General features: G+C 32.2%; 1 protein-coding gene across 4 annotated transcripts in view; it reads left to right on the top strand.

Moving 5' to 3' along the window:
• The first annotated feature begins 17,285 nt into the window (after positions 1-17,285).
• Positions 17,286-26,673, top strand: part of LOC110992201 (homeobox protein abdominal-A homolog) — a 30,949-nt gene continuing 21,561 nt past the window's right edge. The window contains exons 1-2 of one of the 4 annotated variants that reach the window (XM_022257922.2): positions 17,286-18,398; positions 22,914-22,946. In XM_022257922.2, the coding sequence (XP_022113614.1) occupies positions 17,801-18,398; positions 22,914-22,946 (631 nt within the window). In that variant the 5' untranslated portion in view covers positions 17,286-17,800. Of the gene's footprint in view, positions 18,399-22,898; positions 22,959-26,673 lie in introns of all 4 variants that reach the window. The other 3 variants (XM_022257920.2, XM_022257921.2, XM_022257919.2) reach the window with 3 other exon arrangements.

Raw genomic sequence — 26,673 nt, 5'->3', positions numbered from 1 at the left:
TGAGTCAATCATTAAATCATTTTTAATTTAGGTTAGAATAACAAAATATCTACTAATTGAAAATGTTTCACAGATTACCTACTAATACGACTAAAAACAGAAGCATGTTCTGTGGTGTTAGTTAGCAATTGAAATAGGCTCAATGTTGTTTTATAGAAGAAGAAAGCGACACTAATACAGGTCAAACTGTCAAACGTTTCTTAATTGGTAATTAAGTTAAAGGGCTGTAATTAAGGCCGTTGGCAGCCGTCACGTACAACATTATCAGTTTGAGAACTTTTCCTATTTTCTACAATCGCTTTAAGTTTAATCACTTTGTAAATATTCACGAGATTCAGGCATAATATTAGATTGTAAGGTATAGGAACCTGTATTTTTGTGAATAAATAAACAAATGAAAGCTTAAGTATTGAAAAAGTTTAATTCTATAGTTACCAATTATGAAGCCCGATCGAAAATCATTTTGTTCGATTGTCTATCGGATTTTGGGCGCTTTTATTCTAAGATGTTTGAAGATGATTGAGTGTATAAAAGCACTATTATCGTTTATAATCATGTAAAAAACATCCTTTGGCCTACCAGAAAACATGAATTGTTATCTCTTGGTACAAAATTTATCATTTTTGCACTTATCAACATACCTTACCAATACGTACATAAAATAAAAGAACGCGTAATATAATGTAAAAGAAAACCAAATACATATTATACAGCCCAGCCCTTCACATGAGCGTCGTAAAGGACCGGAGTAAAATAAGTAAAAATAAAGGGCTGATGCGAACAAGTTCAAAAGGAACTTTTGCTTTTTAACCAGTCGCCAACTTTAAATTGGTTTCTGCCGTCTGCGACCCTTGCCTGAATGGGAAAACTAGTACGTGGACTTTTGTTCTCGTAGAGCCATTTTCGTAATGACCTTACCTACGACTTTACATACTTTGTATATTAGACAGTCACCTATGTACAGATATATAAGCTGTAGGTTACTCTTGTGAAATGAACATGTATCCCAATAAAATCATTAAAACAAATTATAAAGATATCGGAATTTAAATGTTAATACAATGGTTATATTTTTTTTAAGTTTTAAAAATTGTTCGTTTGAGCATTAATCAATATAATACCTATCAGCTTTTGCACATTTAAAATCATTATACACAATCTCAAAAAGTCAAAGTTAAACACCGCAGTGCCATTGTATATGAAAATACCAATTAAATAATTTATTTGCAAATAAATTACTCATAGTCGATTATAAAGCAAATCTATAAAAAGATCGTAGACGTAGCCAGCAGCGTTGAATCACCAATAATTCGTTCAGACAGAATGTACAGCCATTATTTGTTTGCTTAATACATGCAAAAGTATCGATTTTCTTATGAAATGCACTCGGTCGTGTTTTGCCTACGGCGCCCGCCTGTATTTCTGCTTCTTTACGATTAGAATTTTTAACGTGCCACAAGGGCGAATAAAATCTTCGTATTATTACGGTTTTGTATTTTAAACGTCTAGTAAATGTACTCAGGACCTAGGTTTTGGGTTTTATATTTAGAATCGATACGATTGGATATCTTGATAATAGAACTATTTATAACACTTAGAATTGACATAAGCCTTAAAGACCAAAAATCATTACATTTTTTTTTAAATAACAGAGGGCTCATATGATACTATTGTGATACCGCCGCCTATAAATACTCACTCCATTCTTGACATGGGTAGTTATAAGAGCACAGAGTTACCCATTCTCACGTTGCGTTCATTTGTTTTCTCTAAAACTAACAAAGATTATTCGTGCTATAATAATAAAAAAAGAAAGGTAACTCTCAATGTACGCTGATGAAACAGTCGTAACTTATTTTAATTACAATAAAATTATCAATATTGTAAATTACTATGGTACTTAGCGTTATGACGCTATTTAGAGCATATGCAAACACAAATCACTCATTCTTGCACATAACAGTTATAAATAACTTGATAGTAACAATGTAAGAATGACGTCCATAAAATCAAGAGGAAACTTAAATCATTTTTGGTCTAAATTTAATTTTATTGCTAATAAAATTCGAGAGACAATTCAAGGTCATAAATGCTATAAAATTATTTACATATCCCGTGCCATGTATTGTTTTTACCGTATAATGATTTATTGTTGTTATATGTGTTTAATGTGTGTACACATGGGTTATAAAATATTTTATGGGACACTTTACGAGGGAACATCAGAAATACTATTGATAACTAAGCGCCGCGCAGTTCCAATTTGGTAAAGGTGATATCTGACTTAATGTTTATATATATGCTATAATCATTTATGTATAAAATAATGTGTAAATGAGAGTATTGGACACGTTCTATAGCCGTTTATGTATAGATTAAATTATCAACAATAATTAAGAGAGAAAAGATTCTGTTACTTTTGGTTAAGGTTATATCTACCATATTCAAAGAATCATGATCAACTGAAGACCCCAAAGCTTTTGACCTTTATTCATATAATTATTTATCATTATAGTGTAAATTTCCACATATAACTATATTGCGCTGATCTTAACGAACCATTAAAAATAATTTAGTTTCATATAAAAATGATATCAAACGGAACAGTTCCTCGGTTCTTCCGACTTTTCATTCGTATTTACCCCAAAGTATACACTTCTACGAGGACGTGATCCTCAGTCGCAACATAGTAAAAATGACTTTTATTAACGAACATATAACTCTTACCAAATTTAAAACAGATCTGATTAGCGATTTCAATTAACACAATTTACAATTTACAACCAAACACTTCGGATTTATTTTACACAAATCACATTTACCGTACCGATTTGCAACTCAAAACGCACTGAGAGAATTCGCGTTTTCACCCCTTAATACCTGTGATTATAGCCTACAATACTCTTCATTGTTCAGTAATTACCTTAACAGTTAAGTTTTTACAAACTCTGGTGCGTACAAAAATCTACCATACATAATATAAATCTTTTTACGTTGGTGTACGGTACAAATTACCTTGCAATGCTAAGGTTTTGCGGTGCTATGACAGAAATATTTATTGCACCTCAAAGGGTTGAGTAATAGGGTGATGGCTTTATGGTTTTTCGTTGTGCAATTTTCTTGCATTGTATACCTTCGCGGTCCTACTGAGATTAGACAGTCTTGGTCATTTGTAAATCGAAGTTGTGTAACTGGTTTGCAATTTTATTCCTAATTAAAATGTAAAGATAAAATTAATTTACTGCATATTATAAAGCAGTGGGTAACTTTATATTACATAGATATTTATTGCGACAAAAGTGCATCATGCTTACGAATAGATTAACCTAATTTAATACTAGGCAGGTAATGAATTTCACATAAAATTACCACACAATATTGATAAGATAGACCTGTCAATTGGATTAATAGTTTTGTTTTTAATAGGTAATTATGAACTGCGTGCCTGTATTGGACTAATCTGAGTCTATATAAACCTACGTAATAACTATATATATAGACTTGATACAAATTACAATGTTCAAGAATTAGATGAGGCTTTTGTCGAAGGACAAGCTGTAAATAAATAAATAGCCGTTTGCCTATAGATGGGTATGTATAGGGACTAAATATTACGTATATTACTTTAGGCACATTTACTTTATATTTAGCATGGAAGCGTAAGCATTGAATAATTTTCAGTTTAATTATTGTTTAACAATTCTGTAAGCTTGGTTAGCACAGCCGCTTCTTCCATTGAGGCTAGCTTTGTACTCTATCTGTACACTGACATAAGTTAGCTTTGTATTTCATAACTCTCTTACGGTGGAACTCGGGACAAAGAACATCACTTCACGAGAGCAAGAGCATGACCGAGTTTATTGTATCAACGAATTAAACTCCTGTAAAAGCAAATCTTTCAACTTCCAATCCTGGTGTTCGTCAATTGCCGCTCGCTAGCCTTTGGTTTGGTCAAGTATTAATGTTGTTGAGCGCAGCACAACGCTGTTTGGTCCGCAATTAACCACTAGACTATAAACAAAATGGACAGAACATCGACAATACGGCCATTGTTCTGTCACGCAACCCTTTCTCTTCAACCGGGGAATCTTAGTTTTAAAGACTGAAAGGAACAACGAAGAAAGATATTTGTGTAATGGTGATTAGTTAACCAGGTACGGTACCTGGGATTCATCTTAAATTACCGTTGTTAGAAACCATTATGCGACAAATAGTGTGATGATTTTGGAATAAGTCTCGTAACTCGATGGCACATACATTGACTGACTTTACCGCATTGAGGCAAGCCTTTTTCTTAAGGCAGTTTACTATTGTATGAAACAAAATCAAAATGTTCAATAGAACAAATACTTCCGGTTTAGCATGTACTCGTATAAACTGTAAAAAATCTAAGTATCACACTTAAAAGACCTAAGCAATCAGATAAACCAGTCGCGCTACAAACCTTGGTATACCTCTGATCAACCACACGCCGTTGACTGCATGACGGAATGATGGTTTTCTCTCAATGTTTTTCTTCGCCGTACGTGCAAGGGTTAAATATTTTATGACATACAAGTGGACTTAGAAAAGTCCATATCTGCACAGCTGGTTTGCACAAACAAACCACTAGGCTAACACTACTCAGTAAGAATGTACAACATAAGTAAATGATGCAACCTTTTCCATACAAGCCGTACTCTAATTGTTGTATTTAAAGGTGTCCTGATAAGCAATTCCAAAAAGCTTCCAATAATCTTTATTTAGCTCCATCTATTCATCAAAAGCTGAACTAGTTACTATTTTGCAGTACCCAGTAGCACCATCTCTAGGGTGCTGCCAATATTGTAATCAGCCCCTGTCACCCCGTCTACAATAGGGAGTATACAAGTAAGGGTGCGACCACATGTTACCGCATAGTTTCGGTTTAGCAAAATGTGCTATTTGAAGCGCCTGTGTAGAATTACTTGAAATACAAATAAATTTAGAATAACTGCATTGTACGTTTTAGGAATATACATATCTCCTTGATTTTGCAGCAGCCAACGAAGAAAAACCTGAATTAGCAATACCAATTCAGTTTTTCGTCTTAAACGAGCTCTTTTATTTTACTTCTTTTGCATAACTTTTGAATCGACCTGGGTAGATTTAATAACTTAATTTGAACTACAAATACATATATATAACTCCGTAGTAGTTTTGGGGATACCTATATCTTAATAGCTAATTTAATTTAATCTGAATTCCTAATTTAAGACGAAAAACTGAATTGGCAATACCAACATTATTTTTAATCACTAGCAGCCACTGAAAGAAACTCGTTTTAAGACGAAATACAGAATTGAACTTTTGAATCGCATTACTTTAAAAATCTTCAATAAAGTTCAACCACGCTTCGTATGACATATGAATGACAGAAAAACTTGGTGCATTACAAAATATTAACTATATAGTAAGTATATTATATCAACATGTTCTTTAATAAGAATTGTCATTGATAACGAAAAACACGTAAAAATAATACCACGATTATATCTCACTGTGCGATGTGAGCACACCCTAACATAATCCATTTAATGAGTTCCAGCAAAACTTTGCATGAACTATATTTTATAAATGTTATGTACTAGTTAGCGCTTGTAAAATAAAACGTTTATGCGCACGAGAATACAGGTGCAACTCTGTTGTTTAAATGTTCATTTATTATTTACACATTTGAGTTAGGCACGTAGATTTATTAATAAGCAACATTTTATGTGACAGTTCACATGTAGGGAACGCTGTTTGTACTGCAGATTTTCACTTAAGGCAATGTCTATATGCGATAAACATAGAGTAAATACTAGGTATGTCGGATAGATTTTTCTACATAACTGAGTGTTCAAGGATTTTACAATGTTTACTGGTTTTCTGCATTGTTATGCAAATTCATAGTGTATTCACATATATTTGTGTGTATAGTAATGACGTCGAATGCAGGAAAAGGCGATTAGTCAGAAACTAAGCTTTTAATGATAAATTAAACTAAGTAAACATTTTACATTTGTAACGGCGCTTAGAAGCATTTGCGATTTGTTGTTATCATCGCATGCTTCGTCTGGGCTGGATCCCAGATAGTCTCCCTAAATTCTTTAGACCAAAGAATGTCTATAAAAACTATGCAACACATTACACAAAGAAAAATTACGTAGGCCTGGGCCACGTGTTCGGCCATGACCGCTAAAGCTTTAATAGATTATAATGGGTAAAATCCAGGGTAAGAGGAAAATATGGCGTCGTAAAATTAGAGAGTGGACGGGTATTGCGAGTGCGGAAGAGTTGCTGCACAGGACAAACACGCACGTGTGTGTAAAAATATGTGTGTACCAACCTACAGCAGATTCTAAGCTAGATATGTTTTCTTGCAGATAATAAAAAAAAATATAAACATAATTAAATATGTATACATATTTTGAATCACTTTATATATTTATGAAAACTCCATCAAAAGCCGTTTTTATAAAGAAACTGTAAAACATTTGTACTTAATATCTTGTTTTTTTAAGTACAGGGAACAAACGGGCATGACGCTCACCTAATGTTAATGATGATGTCGACGCCCATGGACACGCGGAATACCTAATAAAAGAGGCACGAGTGGGTTACCGGTCTTTTAAATATATGCAACATTAATGGTAACTCTTATATAAGAAAACATACAACTTTTTAAGACCTATATCTTTTAAAATCTTCATATTCTGCTCCTAAACATACAATGCATCGCATATAATGCAATGCAGTCTCTTTATTAATATATTGCAACTTGACACACATCGCTTCGTTGCCCACACAATTCTCAATTGAGCTCGTTTCCGGCATATCAGGCCTTCACAATATCACCAATTCCCTTAAGGTCGAAATAATTGTGAAAAATACCATCTTTGAGATTTAAACGTAGAAAATCCGAGATGCCGGGAATACTTAATATTAATAATTTTTAAAGGGCGTGAATAAGATTTTTACCTTATGTAAAAGCCGCCTATCCCATTGTTTGACCGCCGCTCATAAAGACATTAAGCGCCATATTGTATTGCAACATGTGCCGTAAAAATCCTAAAGGTATTTTAAGGGACTCAGTAGTTGACGATCGAATTCTTGCTATAACCCACTTTTATAGTTTAGATTTTAGGTTCATATTAGAATTCGTATATCAAGTCTCGTCTGTGCGCTGTCAAATATGTTTTAATTTGTATAAAGATACAAACTACAGCTTAAAAACATTTGTGCATATTTAGAAGAAATTAAAACCTTCGCACATAAATAATTAGGATTGATGAAAGATAGAATTTTAATATAAATTTGTATAACACACCCATAAATTTATAAAAGAAAATTAATTTTAAATTATAATAGGCATTCTTACATAAACAAATAATTATGTAGAGATTTTATAACTCAGATACAATCAATGATAGTATCAATTCTAGAACAGGTAGCAGTTTATTACCTAGAAAGTTACATAGATAGTTATCAAGAGATTTATGATTTTTCACAGCTTAAACTATACATTACCTTTATAATTACGCTTGGTTTTACGTAAACAAGGAATCTATTGTTAGTTATTCTTACGACATTAACGTTCTATGCTTATCTATTTTAAATACCGAACCAATAGTTTGTGTTGGTCAAGATTAGCTTACCCAGATCTATTACAAATATAAATCTTTAAATAGTGGGTTACTAAAAAAACATAAGTACAGAGCATTTTAGGTACTGTTAAGTATGCAATGCTTTTGCTAATCAGGCAAAAACCCTGATGTCTACTGAACACCAATTTCTATATGTGAATCAATACTTAAACGTTGAAGGAAACAACCGAGCAAAACTCAAAGCTCTAAAAATTGATGACGTGTGTCAGGCACAGAATTCGATTCTCGTACCCAAGAAGAAATTTATTAGGATGGTGTTTTTTTATATCTATGAACATCCAATCAAAACTATATATATATTATAAATATAAATATAATTAAATATTATAAATTCTTCTGGGTTACGCCGTTAACACTTATCTAAAAATTACAAATCAAAGGCGTAGAGACGAACAAAACTGATAAATAACTCTGTCACACTCCAGAAGAGTCATTCAAAACTTTTACAAAATGTTTGCAAGATGCTGTCACCACGCATTCATCAGCCTTTATCAGCAAAAGTTTGGTTATATATAACTTACTCGATTTACCATCGCCACTGGTGAAAACCAACCTTTTAAGGGTCTTCTCCTTAAATCTGTTTCATGATAATTTGTCAATTGAATAGGCAGGTACGTGATCAACCTTCTGTCCTTGACAAACGTCGTCGATTTCTTGCAGGTAAGGCAAGCTGGTTTGCTCATTATTTCTTCCTTCACCGTTCGAGCGAATATTATGGGTACATAGACAGAAAGTCCATTGGTGCACAGCTGCGGATCGAACCTACGACCTCAACGAGTCGCATGCTGAAGCCACTAGGCGATCACTATTTCTCACTAATTTTTAAATACCCCTACCGTTTATATATTTAACGTGTGTAATGTACAAGTACAGTATCATTTATATAACTTGAGCCACGATATAACGATTTATTTTTAATTAAATTTCCAACGTTTTTTCATTCGCAGCTTTGCGTTATTTTTCCCGCATTCAAGACTTCCATTGACCTAGAAAGCTATATTTTGCATTCTGACGTATATTACTGTATTACTTAGCATATTTTTAGCTTCATTAGCGAGATTTATGAAATTCTTTGTAAGCATGTGCTTATCATGTTTTTGTTACACTTAAACGAATTTTTAATGTAAGAACTTGTCATTTATTCTTATTATGTACGTTTCAAAATGTATAATAATATATTTATAATGTATTTATTCAAGCATACAATCACGATTCCTTATCGTTATTATTAAAACTTAAAATGTAAATGGTTTATTCAAATAATACATTTACATTTAAAGTAAGGTAAGGTTCTTAATAATTAATTTTAAATATTAACAATGATATTCTCAACTTGAACTTGATAACAAATAATAACAAAAAATAAGAGATAAGAGCGGTTCGAATCGTCGACGACCAATCTCTCTCCGAGGGCCTTGATCCTTTGGCGTTGCGTAGAGATGTGGGATCACTCTGTATCTTCTACCGCATTTACCAGTGTTCAGAGGATTTGTTTGGATGCACCTGCAGCTGAGTCATATCATTGGACGTCGAGGCAGAATACGAAATTCCACCCATCGTATCACCTCGACGTCTGCCGTTCTACAACTACGCGTTTTTCAAGGCAGTTTTTGCCGCGCACCACCATTTTGTGAAACCAGCTGCCCACTAAGGTATTTCCGAACCAATTCGACTTAGGATCCTTCAAGAAAAGAGCGTACCAATTTTTAAAAGACCGGTAACGAAGTCGCGGGCCCTCTGGCATTGAAAGTGTCCATGGGCGGCGGTACCACTTAACATCAAGTGAGCCTCCTGCCCGTTTGCCCCCTGTTCTATAAAAAATAATAATAACAAAATACAAAATATTATATAACACTATAAAATACTTAATAACGCTGCTTACTTATAAAACGCTAATTTACTTATTATACATAAGCCTCTGCCTTCAATTGCATAGTTCAGGACATCGGTAAGAGATGGGCAAAGCAAGACTATCAGTCGACCGATGGATTATAAGGGCCACCCGGTGGGAAGGCACTATTAGTAAACGATACAGAGAAAGTCCGCTCACTAGATTGGCGGATGACATTATCTAAACGGCTGGCTCGAGCGAAATTTTGCGTAATTTACTTTATCTACAAAAAATATAATAGGTTTAAGTTTTCTTTGATAATGTCAAACAAGTACTTAATAAATGCTTTTTATTATTTTTATTTAACATAACTCAGAGATAAACAGACATATTTCTAAACTATGAAATTGTCGTTATTTTTCCACTTAATACAGCTACTCACCATCATTGGTAAAAAGCACTCGAAAGTTATGTAAATAATATCTCTTAATTTCAGGATTATATCAGTTATTAAAGGTTTAATTGCATATATAGTACAACGCGTAAACCAAAAACTGTTCGTACTAACATCTAACCGTGATACACGCTGATAAAATTATCAGAAATGATGCAGTCCGCAAAGCAGTGTTACGAATATTAAAAAGTTGAACGCCAAAAATTGCGTGACTGAAATATCTACTTACTATATATAGTAGGTATATGATGCGCATCTGAACACGTGTTTATAAGGAAATGGGGTATCCGTACCGAATGACAATAGAGGTTTCCCTTTCAAGCGGAAAATTTACGTGATAAAAATTCGGAATTGCTGCGTGTGAAAAAAATATGTAAAGGTCCAAAATAAAGTGGCTGCGGTAGGTGTCATTACTGAGTCTTATGGCGGTTGTAAATCAGCGAAGAACGTGAGAATGGAATCATTATGTTATAGGCATTGGGTGGTGGGACTGGCGCGTACGGTGTCTGTATTCTTTATTTAATCTTTGACCTTAAGCGACTGAACTTTGGCTTATTTACCTTTGACTTTTAGGTACCCTTTCATGTCTTTGTTTTATAAGACTAGATAATTTAATCAAATATTATCAATTGTCATGTAAAGTTTTCAAAATAACGACACGTATTTCAGACAATGAACGCAAAAGCTATGCTCTTTTCAGCTAAGTACTACTGTTGTCTTTATTTATTCTAAATTAAACTCAAAAGATCGGATGCCTTCGACCAAATTTCCTATTTTAACTAATTAAATACGATGTTTTAATATCCATTAATACGTGACAACGTTTTTTTTATGTTTTGGGATATAAATAATGTTTTTACTATGAACACCTGTTAGTTCAGAGACTCAAAAAAATAGGGAAGAAAAAACTGTGGAAATATTGCACCCTATTTGTAAGTTAGTTCTCTTACCCCTCAAAAGATGGCGTTAAATAAAGAAAAAAAATAAACTGCAATATTTAAAAGCAATAAATGGATAAACAACATAAAATATTCAAATTTAAAAGAGACTTGAAATTGTAATAGGTCGATACTGGATGTAGATGATTATAAGTACTTTTTTAAATATAAGAAATTGTATCAAGGATAAAAATAAGAGTTTACTCGTTCTTGGGGTGGTAATGCTAGAAGATAATTCATCTTAGTTCACCAGAAGTCATAGAGATGGCTCTGATATAAAATCTAATTAATTAAGTAATGTAAACATAAAATGTGAGAAATGTATTTTTCTGTCATGTTTATAAAATATCCAATTTATTTTTATATAGATAAATAACAGTAGTTTTAATTTAAAAAAAAAACACCTCTACAAAGAATTGAGGAAGACACGACTCGATAAATTCCAAAGTAAAACCTTAATCTATACTTCCCATCGCTCCATTGTATCCCAAAAGCGAACTCAATGAAAATATTACCGACAAGCCATATAACACCTATGAAAACATGTATAAAAGGCGAATTTTGAGACTAAGGCTTTTGAGGAAAGGCCGGGCTATATCGGCACTTTACACGCTCTACGGAACCTCCGCCCAAATGTAATAACACCGCCTGTTCTCTGTTTCAATTTAGAAACAAATTGAAATTGTTTTTATTTGAATAATATTACTGTAACAACGCCTGTATTCAGAGATGATAATAATTGTATTGGCGGATGTTCTTGGGATGTTTTAAATGTTTATTCTTATTGGTAATTATTATTTACATAATTTGATCAAATTTAGTTTTAATCGGAAAATGACTTGACTGATCGTATGACTGATGATAGTTTTTGAATTAAGATTACAATTCTTAAGAGACTAAAAATTGTAAAATAATGATAACTTTTGTTTTTCATACATTACTTAGCTAGTTAAGAAGGTATCACATAGTGGCGTGTTTTGTTTTGAACCTTTTATACAAACACGGAGTTTTTTTGTAGGTTTTAATTTAATTTAAATAGCATCAAGGCTATTTCAAATTTCATTTTAAAAACACATATTGTACGAATGCAAACCGTCGATTAATTAAACATATTTATTAATATTGTAAATATTGTAATAATTTAATAAAGGCATTAAGAATTCTCCGTGGCGTGGTTGCTGCGTCCTTTATCATGGTAGGGTCGCGGGTGGGACGCCGGAAAAATTGCACATAAATATTGAAGCCGCCACTTACACGTGCGCCCAGCGGTTGTATGTAGCTTAATGTGGATATACTATATGTTTTTTTAAATTCACGTTTACCTGAGACCAGTGTCTAAAACCAGTATTGCGCTGTAGTGCTATCAATGATTTAATTATGAAAATCTTACATATTATAAAAAACTTAATCATAATTTACTATATTACGTGTTAATTTTAAGTCCCTTCTCCCATTTCTTTGTTTCATGATCATTGTTTTAGACATATAAAGAAGCTACTTAATATTTAAACTCATAAATTCAAATAACATTATTACTAATAATGAGAATTATTTTGCCTGAACTTCAATTCCAATTATAAGTCTTATTGTGACACCGTCCGCACCTATAAGATACATTGATTACAATTTGTATAACTCGTGTCTTTACTTTTTTGTTTTTTTCTTGCGTTATCTGGTTTTTGCTTAGAGTAAATAAACTACTTAAGCATCAAACTGTCACGATGTGGTCTATACTGATACCATACAATTAATATCTAAATAAAATATTACATGTTATGCAACTCTCATAACATTATTTATTTAGCTTAATATTTTACGGTTTTTTTAATTATTTAACACATATATTTTATAGAGAGTATTATTTTATAAGTAATGTTACTAGTAAACGGTATATTTGAGCTAGATGAACTGTGTTAGTACATGAGGACCTAAACAAAAATCTACATTAGTTATTGTCTGCACCAGTTCAATAAGGATCTTATATTATACCTATTTAATATTTATATTAATAATGTTAATAAGAAAATATTGTATATCATACAAGTATCAGGGTCATAGACTACGCCTTTATTGCATTACGATTAATTTCTTAGAAACATAGTTCTCGTTTAAGAATGTCCACAGCAAGCGAACGAAGGCAAGCGAAGGCCCTCTTTCTTTTTCTTGTAGCAAATTTCGCAACAATCTCACTTATTATGCCACACAAATTTCCGCGACCCCGGCCTCCTCTAGAAATTAAAATTTCCTACCCCCCACGGCGTGTACACGACGTGAATTGCTTAATAAATATAGCCTAACATTGTTTACATAAAATTATATCTAATTTAAATTAGTAGCCGGAACATTATGGATAGAACACGCACTTTAGTTTAGTTTTATAATCCCTGTTAGAAAAATGTACGTAAAATTCGAATTAATTATTGTTATTGTTTCTACCGTGTAAGTTGTATATTTAATACGTTTAGCTTTGCAATAATAGTACGTATTGAATAAGCATTTTCTATGATCGCAAAGAGAAAATAGAGTGCAAACTAGGGCTGAATTTCATGCTAAGATTTTATTTCATTTGTATAGTGAATAGTCTAGTCTAGGTTTTTAAGACTCAAAACTTTATTTGCCTGTTAGGTCGCCAAGTAAACAGAATTTCTAAATTGTAGGATTAATTTTTAACTTTTTAGAGCACAAAATATCTATATTTTCTTTTATAAAAAATATTAATAATGGTTTTCATAACTAATACATTTCTTTTGTTGCAGGTTACAGTCAAGATAAGGTAAGAAAAAAATATTCAAAATAACCCATAGATAAATATCTTTTAAGTAGTCGTTGTAGTTATCTACATTGTATTATGGCATAAAATTAATATTATTTATTAGAAATCGACGTCTCGACAACTACATTAAATTCCTAGAAGTTTTCCACATTATGCTAATTCAGGAACCGAGCTTTGAACTTGCGTTACGAGTTTATAATTTTTAATGCAAAAATAAATTATTGTAAATTGCTTTGCGGTTTGTATATTTGTGACAAATTTTTATATTCTAAGCCGATTTAGTGATGATTATCTTAATAGTTTTATGAATTGTTAATAGCTTTCAAACTAATTGGAAGTAACATTCCGCCTTGAGGCAAAATATTTACGCTTCTTAACCCTTGATTTGAGGTGAAGGTAGAAAGCAAACGGAAGTAAACTGTATTCATAAAACCTATACACTGTATCAGCTTCAGATCGTCTCTTTTGAACAGAGCGTACAATCAATATGATACAAAGTGTTATGTAGTTTATTAATTTATTCCGAAATTCTTGAATTAACATGTATAAAAAAAATTTCTTAATACAGATGTTTAATACAACATTTCTTAATACAGATTGAAACCAGCTGCCCACTGAATATTTCCGAACTAATTCGACCTAGGGTTTCTTCAAGAAAAGGGCGCACCAATTTTAAAAAACGCTGGTAACGCACTTGCGCCCTGGCAATGTGAGTGCCCATGGGCGGTGGTATCTCTTAACATCCGGTGAGCTTCCTGCCCGTTTGCCTCCTGTTACATAAATATAAAAAAAGCAACTTTCTCTATTAAGTAGGGACAATAAATAGATTTTTTAATTTCGGTCGTTCTAGCTATCGTAAAAGTCGCGTTTAATCAATTAACCATTTATAAGACAATTGTCATCAACGTCACTTATATCACTTTGATGAGCTCTAAAGTGACAAAACAAGTATATAAAGGATTTAAAAGCGGTTCTATAAACTGCTCGTTAAATCTCAAAAGCGATAGTAAATTTTCTCAAGAGTTGAACTTTTACGATGCCACACCCACCTGAGACTTTGTGGCTGTATGATCCATACATCGATCCCCTATAAAATGTGCGATGTGCAAGCATTCCTTTTGGACGATATATGGACGTATGGGTAATTAAATTTATCGTTGAAGTTGATTTAAGATGGATGTGCCGTTGGGTACTTACTTGCCGCTTGGTACAACACTAGCTCTTTTAAAACTGCAATTATTTGCTACTCAAATTCAATATATTTTATTCATATAGGTAACCAAGCAAGGTAAACTCTCCGCCACTCTTTTTAATGGCAAATTTTTGAGTCATTTATATTGTCTGAACTGGAGCAAATCAATTCCAAGGAGTAGGATGATTTAAATAAACGTCAAATTGAAAAAAGCTTTATTGATTAATTAACGTTTAATTATAGCTTTGAATTTTATCAGTGATAATTCTCTAATTTCGCTTGGGAGTTTGTTGTAAAAACGAATACAATTTCCATATAAGGAGTGGTTTATCTTCTGGAGCCTGGTTGGTCGTACGCTTAGATAAGTTCTGTTTCGGGTAGGTATTACCTATACTGGTGAAAGTCTCAGTAAATTTTTTTCTAATTGTATTCCGTAAGTCTAATCCTCCATCCACATTTCTACTATGTATAGTAAAATAGGGGTAGTTACTTGCTGTAATTAACGTTTTTATTATACGATGGATTTCACTCATAAATAATGTTTTTTTTATTATTTAAGAACTACTTACTTATGTTCTATAAGAGGAGATCATGTAATTTAAATAATAATGTTAGACTATAGGTTCTATATTGCTGTACATTAACAAATAAATTTGTAATAAAAAAATTCAAAATTTATTCGTTTTTAATTTCTTCTTAAGAACATCATTTTTATTTTCAAAACAAATGAGGTAATCAAACATTCAACTCCTGAAATATGTTACTGCTACTGCTCATATTTATATTTCAGCGCTTCCTAATTGGCAGAGACCAGAGGTATATAATAAAATATAACTAAATTATTAAGGTACCTTAAAACAAAATCCTCAAAGAAAAAATTACAAGATTATATTTTTCATAGTAAATACTTTGATTAGAAAAGCCATGAATAATGTGTGTCTCAAGTTTAATTATCTATTTAAGTAATACATATATAATTATCAATCTTTTTTTTATATTAGTAATTATTTTCTCTCGTGCATCAGGGCTTATTGATAATAATTTCTAACAAGACTACATCGTTCAAATTGGTCAGTAAAATCAATTATAGTCCAATAAAAAAATGCTCCTATCATAAAATAAATAACCTAAATTGTCCATATCGGAGTCGTATACGATTATGGGCTAAACATCACAATAACAACATAAACTCAATACTTATGCAATGTTCTACTGCCTCACCGTGTACCAGCGACCTGATAAAGCTGAAAAGGCAACTTAAGCCTATAAAAACCATGCACTAAACACATTTTAACAATCAAAAGTGTGCTAAATAAATAAAATTCCCACGCAATAAACAGTTTTATTTAAATAGTCGTAAAGTTTGTTATTGCGCACGTGGCTGCTGTTGTTACGACCGGTGAGCATGAATGAATTGTGTGAAAGAGAAAGCGCTTGCTTGAGAGAGACAGAAAGCGCCAGTTCGACCACGTGGCCGGCGTAACACCGCGGAGAGCCATTCTTATTAGGATTTTATTGTTTAATTTTATTGATATGGCTCTAAGATATTTATTTGTTGCAAACAATAAAATTTAAATAAATTATTCTTAACGAAAGCTAAAGTGAAGATGAATATAAAATTGGACAAAAATAGACATACACGGATTTTATTACTGCATTATAACATCGTTGATGTTTCAAGAAATTATAACGTTAAAGATACATTTGTTGAATTGATCACACAGTAATGTATTAATTGATAAAACAAACTTGTATTCTGAATTGCTTATCTCTATAATTCTAGTAAAAAAATCTTAATGTTAGGTTTATACGTAATTTTACTGTGTAATAATTACATATAACGGTTAACTAGATTAAATTGGTAATTATTTATTTCCAGTATGATGGATTCTTGTTGTAAGTTATCTCAAAGTATCCTTTATATGAAATACCTACTATCAAAGTACGGTTTTACTATTTTGCATAGGTTGCATTTGGTAACTTATATTTTTAATTGAAAATTAGACCAAAATATATATAGTAGTCAAGGATTCGAATATGAGGTACTTAACTACTTTATTACCTTTGTATAATTTCTAAATAAAACAAAAAATAAATTATTCAAATTTACACAAGTAAGTAATACTTATTCACATTGTATTTGTTAGTGTATAAAAATCTAATAAGTATAAACTTTTAATCATAAAAATAGAAATTATTAATTTTATAGGCGAAATCGCGCATTGGATGTAGTATCTAAAATTAAAGATTGTTAATGTTTATTTTCAATATTGCTATGGCATTTCTAAGATTACATAATTGCTTATTTCATTTGTATTTTTCATAATATTATCAAAGCAAATAACTTTTTGTATGTATTATCCTTCATGTATATAACTTTAAAAAAAACATTTAATCGATAAAGATTTTAACCAAAAAAATCTAACCAGATAGATCACTACTCTGTGTTTACGAAAATAGTGTTGCGTTATTGCATAAGCCCGTTCAGTTTGACAGCTTAAAGTGCCGGAATGGTTTGTGATTGGCGGTGAATGTTCTGCAACGGATTACTATTGGCGTAGAAGAGCAATGCGCGGGGAAGTGCGGGGCTCGGCGCCATTACGAACAATGGCCGGCGGAATGGTCGTTAGCGAATAGCTTTTATCTCTTTCTAATATAAGCCGCGCAGGTAGGAATTAATGAGACGGAGAGGGTTTCGGAGCGTTCCCCCGCAAGGTTACTCCATCTCGCTCTCTCGCACGTGTCACGTTTTGCTGTCTCGTACGCGCCGCGCGGCAGCGGTAACGCTCGCCACGACGGGGAATTCAGAGTCGTAGAGCCTCATACGCGGGTCATAAACGATCCGCGGCCATAGTAGAGGTGCACGCGCGAGGATCGATCCGAATCGCCGGCGATAAACGCATCTCCCGCGAGGCGATCGTCGCGCGCTGCGTCGCCGCCGAGCGATGAGTTCCAAGTTCATCATCGATAGCATGCTCCCCAAATACCACCAACAGTTCCATCATCAGAACTTATTCGCGGGTGCCGGGACATCGCCTATAGAGGCGTCGCTTTCATCGTCCCTATCGTCATCGCTCTCGACGTCGTTATCTTCATCGTTATCTGGCGGTCTGGGAGCAGCGGCTTTGGGAGCGGGCTCGCCGGGTGCCGGAAGCCCGCAACGGTCTTCGTCTTCATCATCGGCGTCACCGGGAGCACCTGCAAGGATGTATCCATACGTGTCGCATCATCAGCAGTTCGGAGGGTCGGTGCCGTTTCCTACGGGGACTGGACTGTCTGCGGATGACAAGAGCTGTCGGTACCCTACGGCAGTGGGTGGAGACCCGATGGTGAATTATGCACTGGGTCAGCACAACGGCGGCGCGGCTGTGTCGGCGGCATCAGCTAGTATGGCAGCAGCGGCTCAGTTCTACCACCAAGCAGCAGCATCAGCGGCATCTGCAGCATCAGCAGCTTCAGTAGACGCAATGGGTGCCGCCTGTTCCCAACCTTCAGCGCAGCCTCTGCCTGACATACCACGCTACCCTTGGATGTCCATTACTGGTAACTCTTTAAGAATGCTGCATGTTTGTTGTTACACGGTCGTAGCACGAAATTTTCTGAAAACATTTATTTTACTTACATTATTTTGCCGTCGTATTTTGGCTTTAATGACCGCATTGATTTAGATAGACTTAAATATATAAATATACCATATACTATAATATCTCAAATTCTAAAAAGCTTAATAGTCCTGATATTACTCCATTAATTATACAAATTTGTTTATAAAAATAATCGTCTTTTGTTTCAACCTGTAGGTACGCATAATAATATGATGTAGGTAATAACAAATAGGTATAATTTAATTTTCAATTAAGCTGCAATTATATTCACTTATCAATTATAAACAATACATTAAATATCTTAAATCATTAAAATACGTATTATCACGATTTATGTTTATGATAATTATCTTATTTGATTTCACTAGGTTGTTACTAAGTATAGGTGAAATTGTTTTGTTTTATTGATACCGTAAATCGTTATTGCTGTAATTAAATTATATAAACAACTCTTAAGTAATCAATTTTAATTAATAATTAATACCTAAATTTAATAGTAAGGCAATTCAAATTAATAATTTGCGTCGGCCGTCGCTTTTTTTCCAAAAAGATTTTATCTAATTATTACATATTGATTTTGTTTAATTAAGTAGGTAAGGGATATTAATTAAGTGAAAGTTGGTATATAGAGTAAGTTTATATAAAGAGAAGGTATTAATTGAGAGTATAATATAAACTTTAAATTAATATTATTTATTTTAAAATATCAAACAAAAATAACTCCCTGAATATATTTTTTGTAGGTATGTTGGGGTTACGACTCTTAAGTACTTCAAAACATTAAATTTATCATGAGATGATTATATGGATAATATTATGTTTGTTTAACTTTTAATTTAAATAAAATTTTATAAGCAAAAGGCAGTCCTGAAGCTAAACAAGGAATTTTTAGCTTCAGGACTGCTTAACATTTTACTTCCTATAGTCAAGTTAAAAGTTATTTTAAAACTTCTTTATTCATACAAAATATGGGTCTATATGCAGCGTTTTGACTTAAGTAGTCTTCCATCCTTCCATCCAACATTAAGTAGGTATTCTTTGTGAGAGCGTTAAGCTAATTTTACAGAAAAAGACGAAAAGTTAGTTATAAAATTGCAAGCTGATTTAGTTTTTATTAATAAGGGGCCATGATTCTTTGAAAAATCCAGTAATTATGTATTGAATAGTATCTTTAGAATTCCAAACTTAAATAAAATTTCATATATACATATATTATATACATACGAAATAACTAAGTCTTGATTTTACAAGTATGTAAACAAAACTAACCTAGGATATCTAGTTCATAATCTTGTGAGGTCCAATTTGTACTCAAAAAATGTACATCTATTAAAGTTTTACGGCTTGTACGCATTGAATACAATACGTTTAATTTTTATTCGCGGTTTATTGCGATACTCCGTTAACATCTAGGCTTTATTTGGAGGCTTAATAACCTACCAATTTAGTTGAGGAATCATATAAATATATGTATATTAGAAACATAATATGAATTAACTTTTATTTAAATATATGTTTATTCTCAGTACTGAAAATTCTTCGAATCTAAACGTAAGATATTTTAAAACTTACTTATTCATATTATTTATTGAAACGAGTAGACTTAAAATATATTTCAATCAATTTATTTATTAAATGTCTTTTAAATCTTGGAATCTAGAATACTTTTCTTGGGGTATATATTCAGTAAAATACAATTAATCCTCTTAATGATCCACTAATTAATGTCACTTTGAAAATATACCGGTGTGGCCTATACATAGCGAACATTAAAAAGATTTATCTAATGTAGGGCGTTTACCCATGACTTTGAATGAAATTAACATTTAAATAACTTGATTTTTTTCTTATTTGTACTGTTTCGAATAGGTTTCACATTAATTCTTTTGATCTTTAATGTTTCTGATTGAATATTGCTTTTTTGGGTTGCATTCGCCTTGTAGAAATATATTGTCGATTGAGGTTGAAATACAAATAATTCCCCAAACTAACATAGGATTTTGTAATAAAAGTATTTTATATCTAGGCATCCCATTCAAAGTATTACAAAAATAAAAAATCTTAATTCCAAAGGTTGATTGAAGTTTAAGACATCATCTGTAACTTCAATGCGCAGTAGTTTTGTTATAGTAAGAGTTTAACATGTAGGTTTGTACATTACATACCTATGTACATTCATAAGTAAAGATAAAATACTAAAACTGACGAAAAATAGCATATAATAATATGTATAACGCTTCATTCCCTAACGAATATAATAATTTTTAACAGCGAATTTAATTTACTGTGAAATCTTTTAACATCTAAAGCCGAGGATCAATAAATTATAAATGTAAAGAAAATATAATCAAACGAATGCCACACAAATTTCCTAGTCATAGATCACTAAAATTAAACCAAACGGTCTATAAGAGACTTGTATTTATTTCGAAACGACCTCTTCATATGATTTGTAGTCGATGTTGGCTTATTAAAATATTACTATGACGGTCATATCAAAGGAAAAATATTAAATTTACCTCAACCATATTGTAGGCATATAACATGTATTTTGAAAAATATGTAACGACTGTTTCCACACCTGATAATTTTTGAACGTTGAAATTTCCATCAACAGCTCTTTTGTAAATTAGTCATTTGTAATTCTTAAAATATAGTCATAATAATAAGAAAACTTGTATAAAATATTACCCCAACTACTACTTTATTTCAATTTCTGTTTATATATTGATATAAAACGTCTTATTTTCAACATAATAATGCTGTAGGTATTTTACAATATAATGTAGTAGCTTATTCCAGCGCCGACTGATTATATAAAATAATACCAATGTATTAAAAAATAAATAGTTTTTTTTTATAATTTTATAAATAAATAGTTTATCAATGCATCTTATATTCTCAACTATTCCCTTTCCCGCCATACATTATCAACCGGTCCGCGATCTGCGCCTGGCGTGTATCGCGCATGCGTCAAATAAACATGGCCGACCGTTCTGACCAATAATATCGCTCCGTTGCGCTACCCATGTGACATTTCTAATTCTTTTTTCTATTGATTGATAATCCCTCTTAAAAGGATGAGGCTGGGATATTTCTACATTATCAGTGAAATATTTTGTTTAAAATGAGTTATTGACGTGAGAAATCTTGAAGGCACTTCAATTCTTTATCAGCTTAACGTGATTTGTGAGTTTCTACTTTAAATTCTTATTCGGGATTTTTGTATTATCAAAGTTTTATGTCAGTACATCGTTAGCGATTGTGTAATCAATAACATTAGCGTTTCCGATTGGCACAATTCGATTAATTTTAGTGCCTTACAAAACAGCACTAGGTACTTAAATGCAAATTAAAAAATGCAATTAAAGTTACCCTGTAAAACTGTTTTATGGCTCATTTATGGCGAAATAACTTACAATAAACAACAAAACAAAAATATTAAATTAAACTTTAAAGAAAACACGTTAAAGCGAACAAAAAACATACTGTTTCAGCATTATTTACAAATAACAATTATGATAATATCTCAATTGTGAACAATTTTAGATAATTGTAATTTTATTATTTCGGGACCTACATATTTAAGTTATTTCATTAATTTCACGGTAGTAAATCAAGTTTAATTGTCATAGAGGGCCTTAAAATCAAACACATTACGATTTTATAAATAAACACAAATATATACAAGACACTATAAATTTACTTTGAAAAACGAAATGACTGACAGTTTGGCTTGACTTTGATAAGTCTTCACAATCAAGTCACGCCATCTGATTTCTTTTTTAAAAAAGAATGAACAAATGCATTAAAAAAATGCAGGAGTGTTAGGAAAGGAAATTAAACAAATGTAGTCATGTCGCAAAGACTTCTTTGCGTCTAGTTAACTGAATTAAATAAAATATTAATGTATCCTCTCAACATTTTCATATTGGATTCGAACGTTGAAACAAAGATATAACATAGCCACATATTAAGTATGAGATTAGTGTGTTGATATGAATAGCATCTTTTTGAACTTTAAACATTTTCTGCTCCAATGCAACACGCAAGTATGTACACAGCGTAACAGTTAAATGGGGTGTAAATAAACTGAAATCTATAACGTATACAAGAAATATAAAAAATAGAAAATTTATAATAGCGTGCGTTATCGTAATTGTTAATTTTCATTTAATTTGAGATATCTCGGTCTGAATACGCTCGTTGTTTACGGCAAAAAATGGTAATAATTTGCTTCTGTTTACTTATTAAATGCATAGTAAATATCACATGATAATGAGCTTTATTTTCTGTAATATTGGTTGTAGTATAGATTGTAGCATCATATCATTTTTATATAAACAATTGCTGAATGCCTATTTGATTGACACGTGTTTGACAATTGTTATGCATGCAACTTTGCAAAACAAAGAACTTACTTTACGATTGATAATAGATTTTCCATTTCCAGATTGGATGAGCCCCTTCGACCGCGTGGTCTGCGGTGAGTTTAATGGTATTTATCGTTTCATATTTATTTTCTTTTAATTTTAAGTACTACAGTCTCTATACACGAGTGTCTACTTGTAATGGATACAAAACTCTTTGAATATTTCAAAATGAATCGAGGAGTTTTTGACGAATTCCGTGCTTGAATAAAATAAAGAATGGAAGAACATGATATCGTGTATTGAGACTAACGCCGAATTTCCGTAAAATTAATTTGCAATTATTAATTTGGCATGCTTTGTCGAATTATAATAACTACTGTTTTTATTATAATAACAACTTTAAATTCTTTGGTTTCGATTCGTCTTATATACCTTATTTAAAAAAGTGAGTCAATTTAAAGTTTGATATGGAAAGTACCGGCGTACTTTGTTTTTGATTCAAGAAAAGATACTTTTTTAACTTGCAAAAAATGCTTTCTTTCTTTTAAAAGGGTTTAAAAATTGCAATGAACACAAACTTTCACCATAGACAAAAGACCCGATTGTGCAATTGTCACAACGACAAATACATTAAGGTAGCGAATTTAACAATAATTCTATTCGGCCAGTAGGAAATTTTTTGTAATCAAAGTCTATAGTATATTGAACAGTAATTTTCATTAGAAGCGATTACCTCTAGACAACCTTGGCATTAAAATAACAGGTTATATATCACTATCAGAGAAGGGATTGAAAATAAAGCAAAAGCAATTTAAAAGATTAATTAAAAATTATTATATTTTAATTTTTATCAGTTAAATTAAAAGGTATTTGTACCTTAATAAATTCCACATTTTTTACAATATCTACTACCTAGAGGCTGACTTTCACCAAAGCAGTAAAAAAATGACAAAAGATTCACGGTAATGGGGTTGCGCAAATTCTCTTTTTTGTATAAAAATAACCCTACGCTTTGTGCTTCCAGTGTTTACAAATAAAGTTAGTCAAAGGGTTTTAAATCACGGCGTCGAAAGCTTTTAAAACAAGCTTAGGACACAGCCTATTGTTTTGTTGGCACGCTCGCAAATTGCTTTATTACACGCCGGCCGTTCTGCGAAAGTCGATATCACCGAAATTGCAGACAAAACAACAATTGTTATCATATAGTGGTCGGACTCAAGTGCAAGGGCATAAACGCATTCGTAACGCACTCAGTGTCAGTATGTGTGCTCCACGTACAGTTTCATAATAAAACTGTCTCGCACAGAACATTTATTTGTTGTGAGATGCCTCGCTTTGTTGATGCTCAATTCCTTTACATTGCAATATTGAAACAAAATGGATTACGCTACAAGTTTATAAAACTCGTTTTATAGCGCTATAACAATTAAGAGCTAATCACTGTCAATCGTAACTCGACTGATATAACCCGCTAGAACTGTGAAAAAAGTGTGTCTGTGAACAATAACATCTGAGAATTGACCATAAAGTGACGACCTTGCGGTCATAAAAATTTAACGAGGCAAGCCTGTGGCGTAGTATAGTATAAACACTGCCAGATTTGTGAACGTGATCGTCATAGAAACAGCTGGGACGACATGTGGCCAACCGCCAGCAACTTGGGCTCTGCGCTGGCGCGGGCTTGCACTGTCGCGTTTTTATCGTAAAAATTTTAAAGGCTTATAAAAGAATCGTGGCGTGTGATTTATTAGTTTTTATTGTAGACCAATATATTAACTGAATGGTCTGTTCTTCCGTTTTATTTTCGGATAAATGAGCGTTAATGTCGAGTTTACTATTATTTACTTAGCTTTCACATTTAGTTCACGATTTCGTGTATTCTGCGGGTAAGTGGGGCGCTGTGATAAAAGTGCGATATGCCGGCCATGAAACATAGTTTTATTCAGTACAGAGGTCTTTGTACTGACAACATTTAAAATGTCAATGTCAGCCCGTGTGTTACGTGCTACGCGCCACACTCGCGGTTTTCATTAGATCTTCATATCATGCTTGGCCTTGACTACTTACTCGAATTACGCAACGGACTATTTTTAGCTATGATAAAAATGCAGCAGGGTTGTCGACCTCAATACATACAACACGCGGTACATCTTTATTCGCGTAGCATCGGAATACATAGTTGACAGCCCATAAGCATTGCCAATTTATTTAGAACATCGATTATATTTTAATATAATGTATATAAACTCAATATAAAATTATATAATTACTTAATAAAACTATATACTCCAGATAACTTGTGTATGTTCTAGTACCTAGCAAGTACTAAACATATTTACTTTACTTTAAAACATACGCTCTCTGCCATTTGAGTATAAAGATTGGACTGTTGTTGTTATGTCTATAATATTACCTTAAATATAGCTCTCTACAGAACTATTTAAAAAATAAATAAATAAAAAGGCCAAAAGCCGAGGTTAGAGATGTATGATTCCTGTATGTTAAAACCATATAATAAAATTGGACCTTCGAGAACCATAGTTCTTGCTAACTCTAAGACTGTACAGTCTCTGTAGCCCTTGCTGTTACTAGATAAGGACATGTACCTTAGATTATATGGTGTAAAATAATTAGTTCGCAGCAATATTTCGTAATTCACCGTTTGTTTAAAAGAATCCATTCCATTATAATTGGATAATAAACATAAAACGGGACTGTTTGATCATTTATTTATGAATTGGTTCGTATCCACGTTCCTCCGAAACTATTTAAAACACTTTGAGTGTATCCATTTATAACGGAATCTATGAAGTTTGTTTACACCTATGTGAGCTTACGTGATCTCTTCAGCCTATACAAGTTTTAAATTCCTGAGAACAATATTTTGTATTAGGTAATATGTCTTCCGGAACTTTACATGAAGCATACACATTTCATCTATTATTGCTAGATCTTGACACTGCAATAGGGTGATGTATCTAAAACGTTTTCTAAAATGGATACATAAAATGACCATGCAAATAGGTGACATTACTGTATCTGATTTATCAAAATTCTTTCATACATATTTGTCATATGCAGACCCTAAATTTTTTAATTGAAAATTAAATCTGAACCTATGACATTTACATTACCGATTTCGCCGTTGTATAAAAATTTAATTTCTATACAGTATGTAGATAAACTACTGTAAAAAATACTATATAGTGTACATGAACAAGTAAGCTCAAAATGCAACTCTCAACTCAGCTATACATATGATTCAAGTGATGTTAGTAATTCCTGCTTGAAATGAATAAGTATTATACAATTAGCCAAATAAAATACAAGGACTTACTATTTACTACAATTTTTTTCGTTTTCTTTCTAATTTAATTATATCTCTCATACGTGTATAATGCATAGAAAAATAATTTGTGTAAGTTTCCTTTCTTAAAAAACTGTTTATTTTTGTTTTATGCAATATAAAAGAAAAATTACGGTAAGAAACTGTGCGGTGTTTGCTGATCGTACCAATATGAAATGCAGCACTGTCCACATCTTAGCAATTTTAATTCGTATCCTATTGTTATTAGAAATTTTATTACCCAAAGGGCGCTTGAACAGACCTATTTTCACTCAAAGCACGCAGTATATTTAAAATAATAATGTTATACGCATATAACATATTACTCAATCAGTTAGCACTTTATAATAAACTTGCTTGCGCACATGAAGTCGGATTTAAATTATTTGAAGTATATTTATGATATTACTTTATTTACTTGAGTCATGTAGTTAATTAAATTAAAGCTTGAAGGGCGCTTTAAATTAATCACAAAATTCAGACATTTTGTACAT

The sequence above is a fragment of the Pieris rapae genome, chromosome 8 (assembly GCF_905147795.1).
Source record: "Pieris rapae chromosome 8, ilPieRapa1.1, whole genome shotgun sequence".
NCBI lineage: Eukaryota > Metazoa > Arthropoda > Insecta > Lepidoptera > Pieridae > Pieris > Pieris rapae.
Note: the sequence above shows the minus strand (reverse complement) of the source record. Positions and strands in the feature narration are given on the sequence as shown.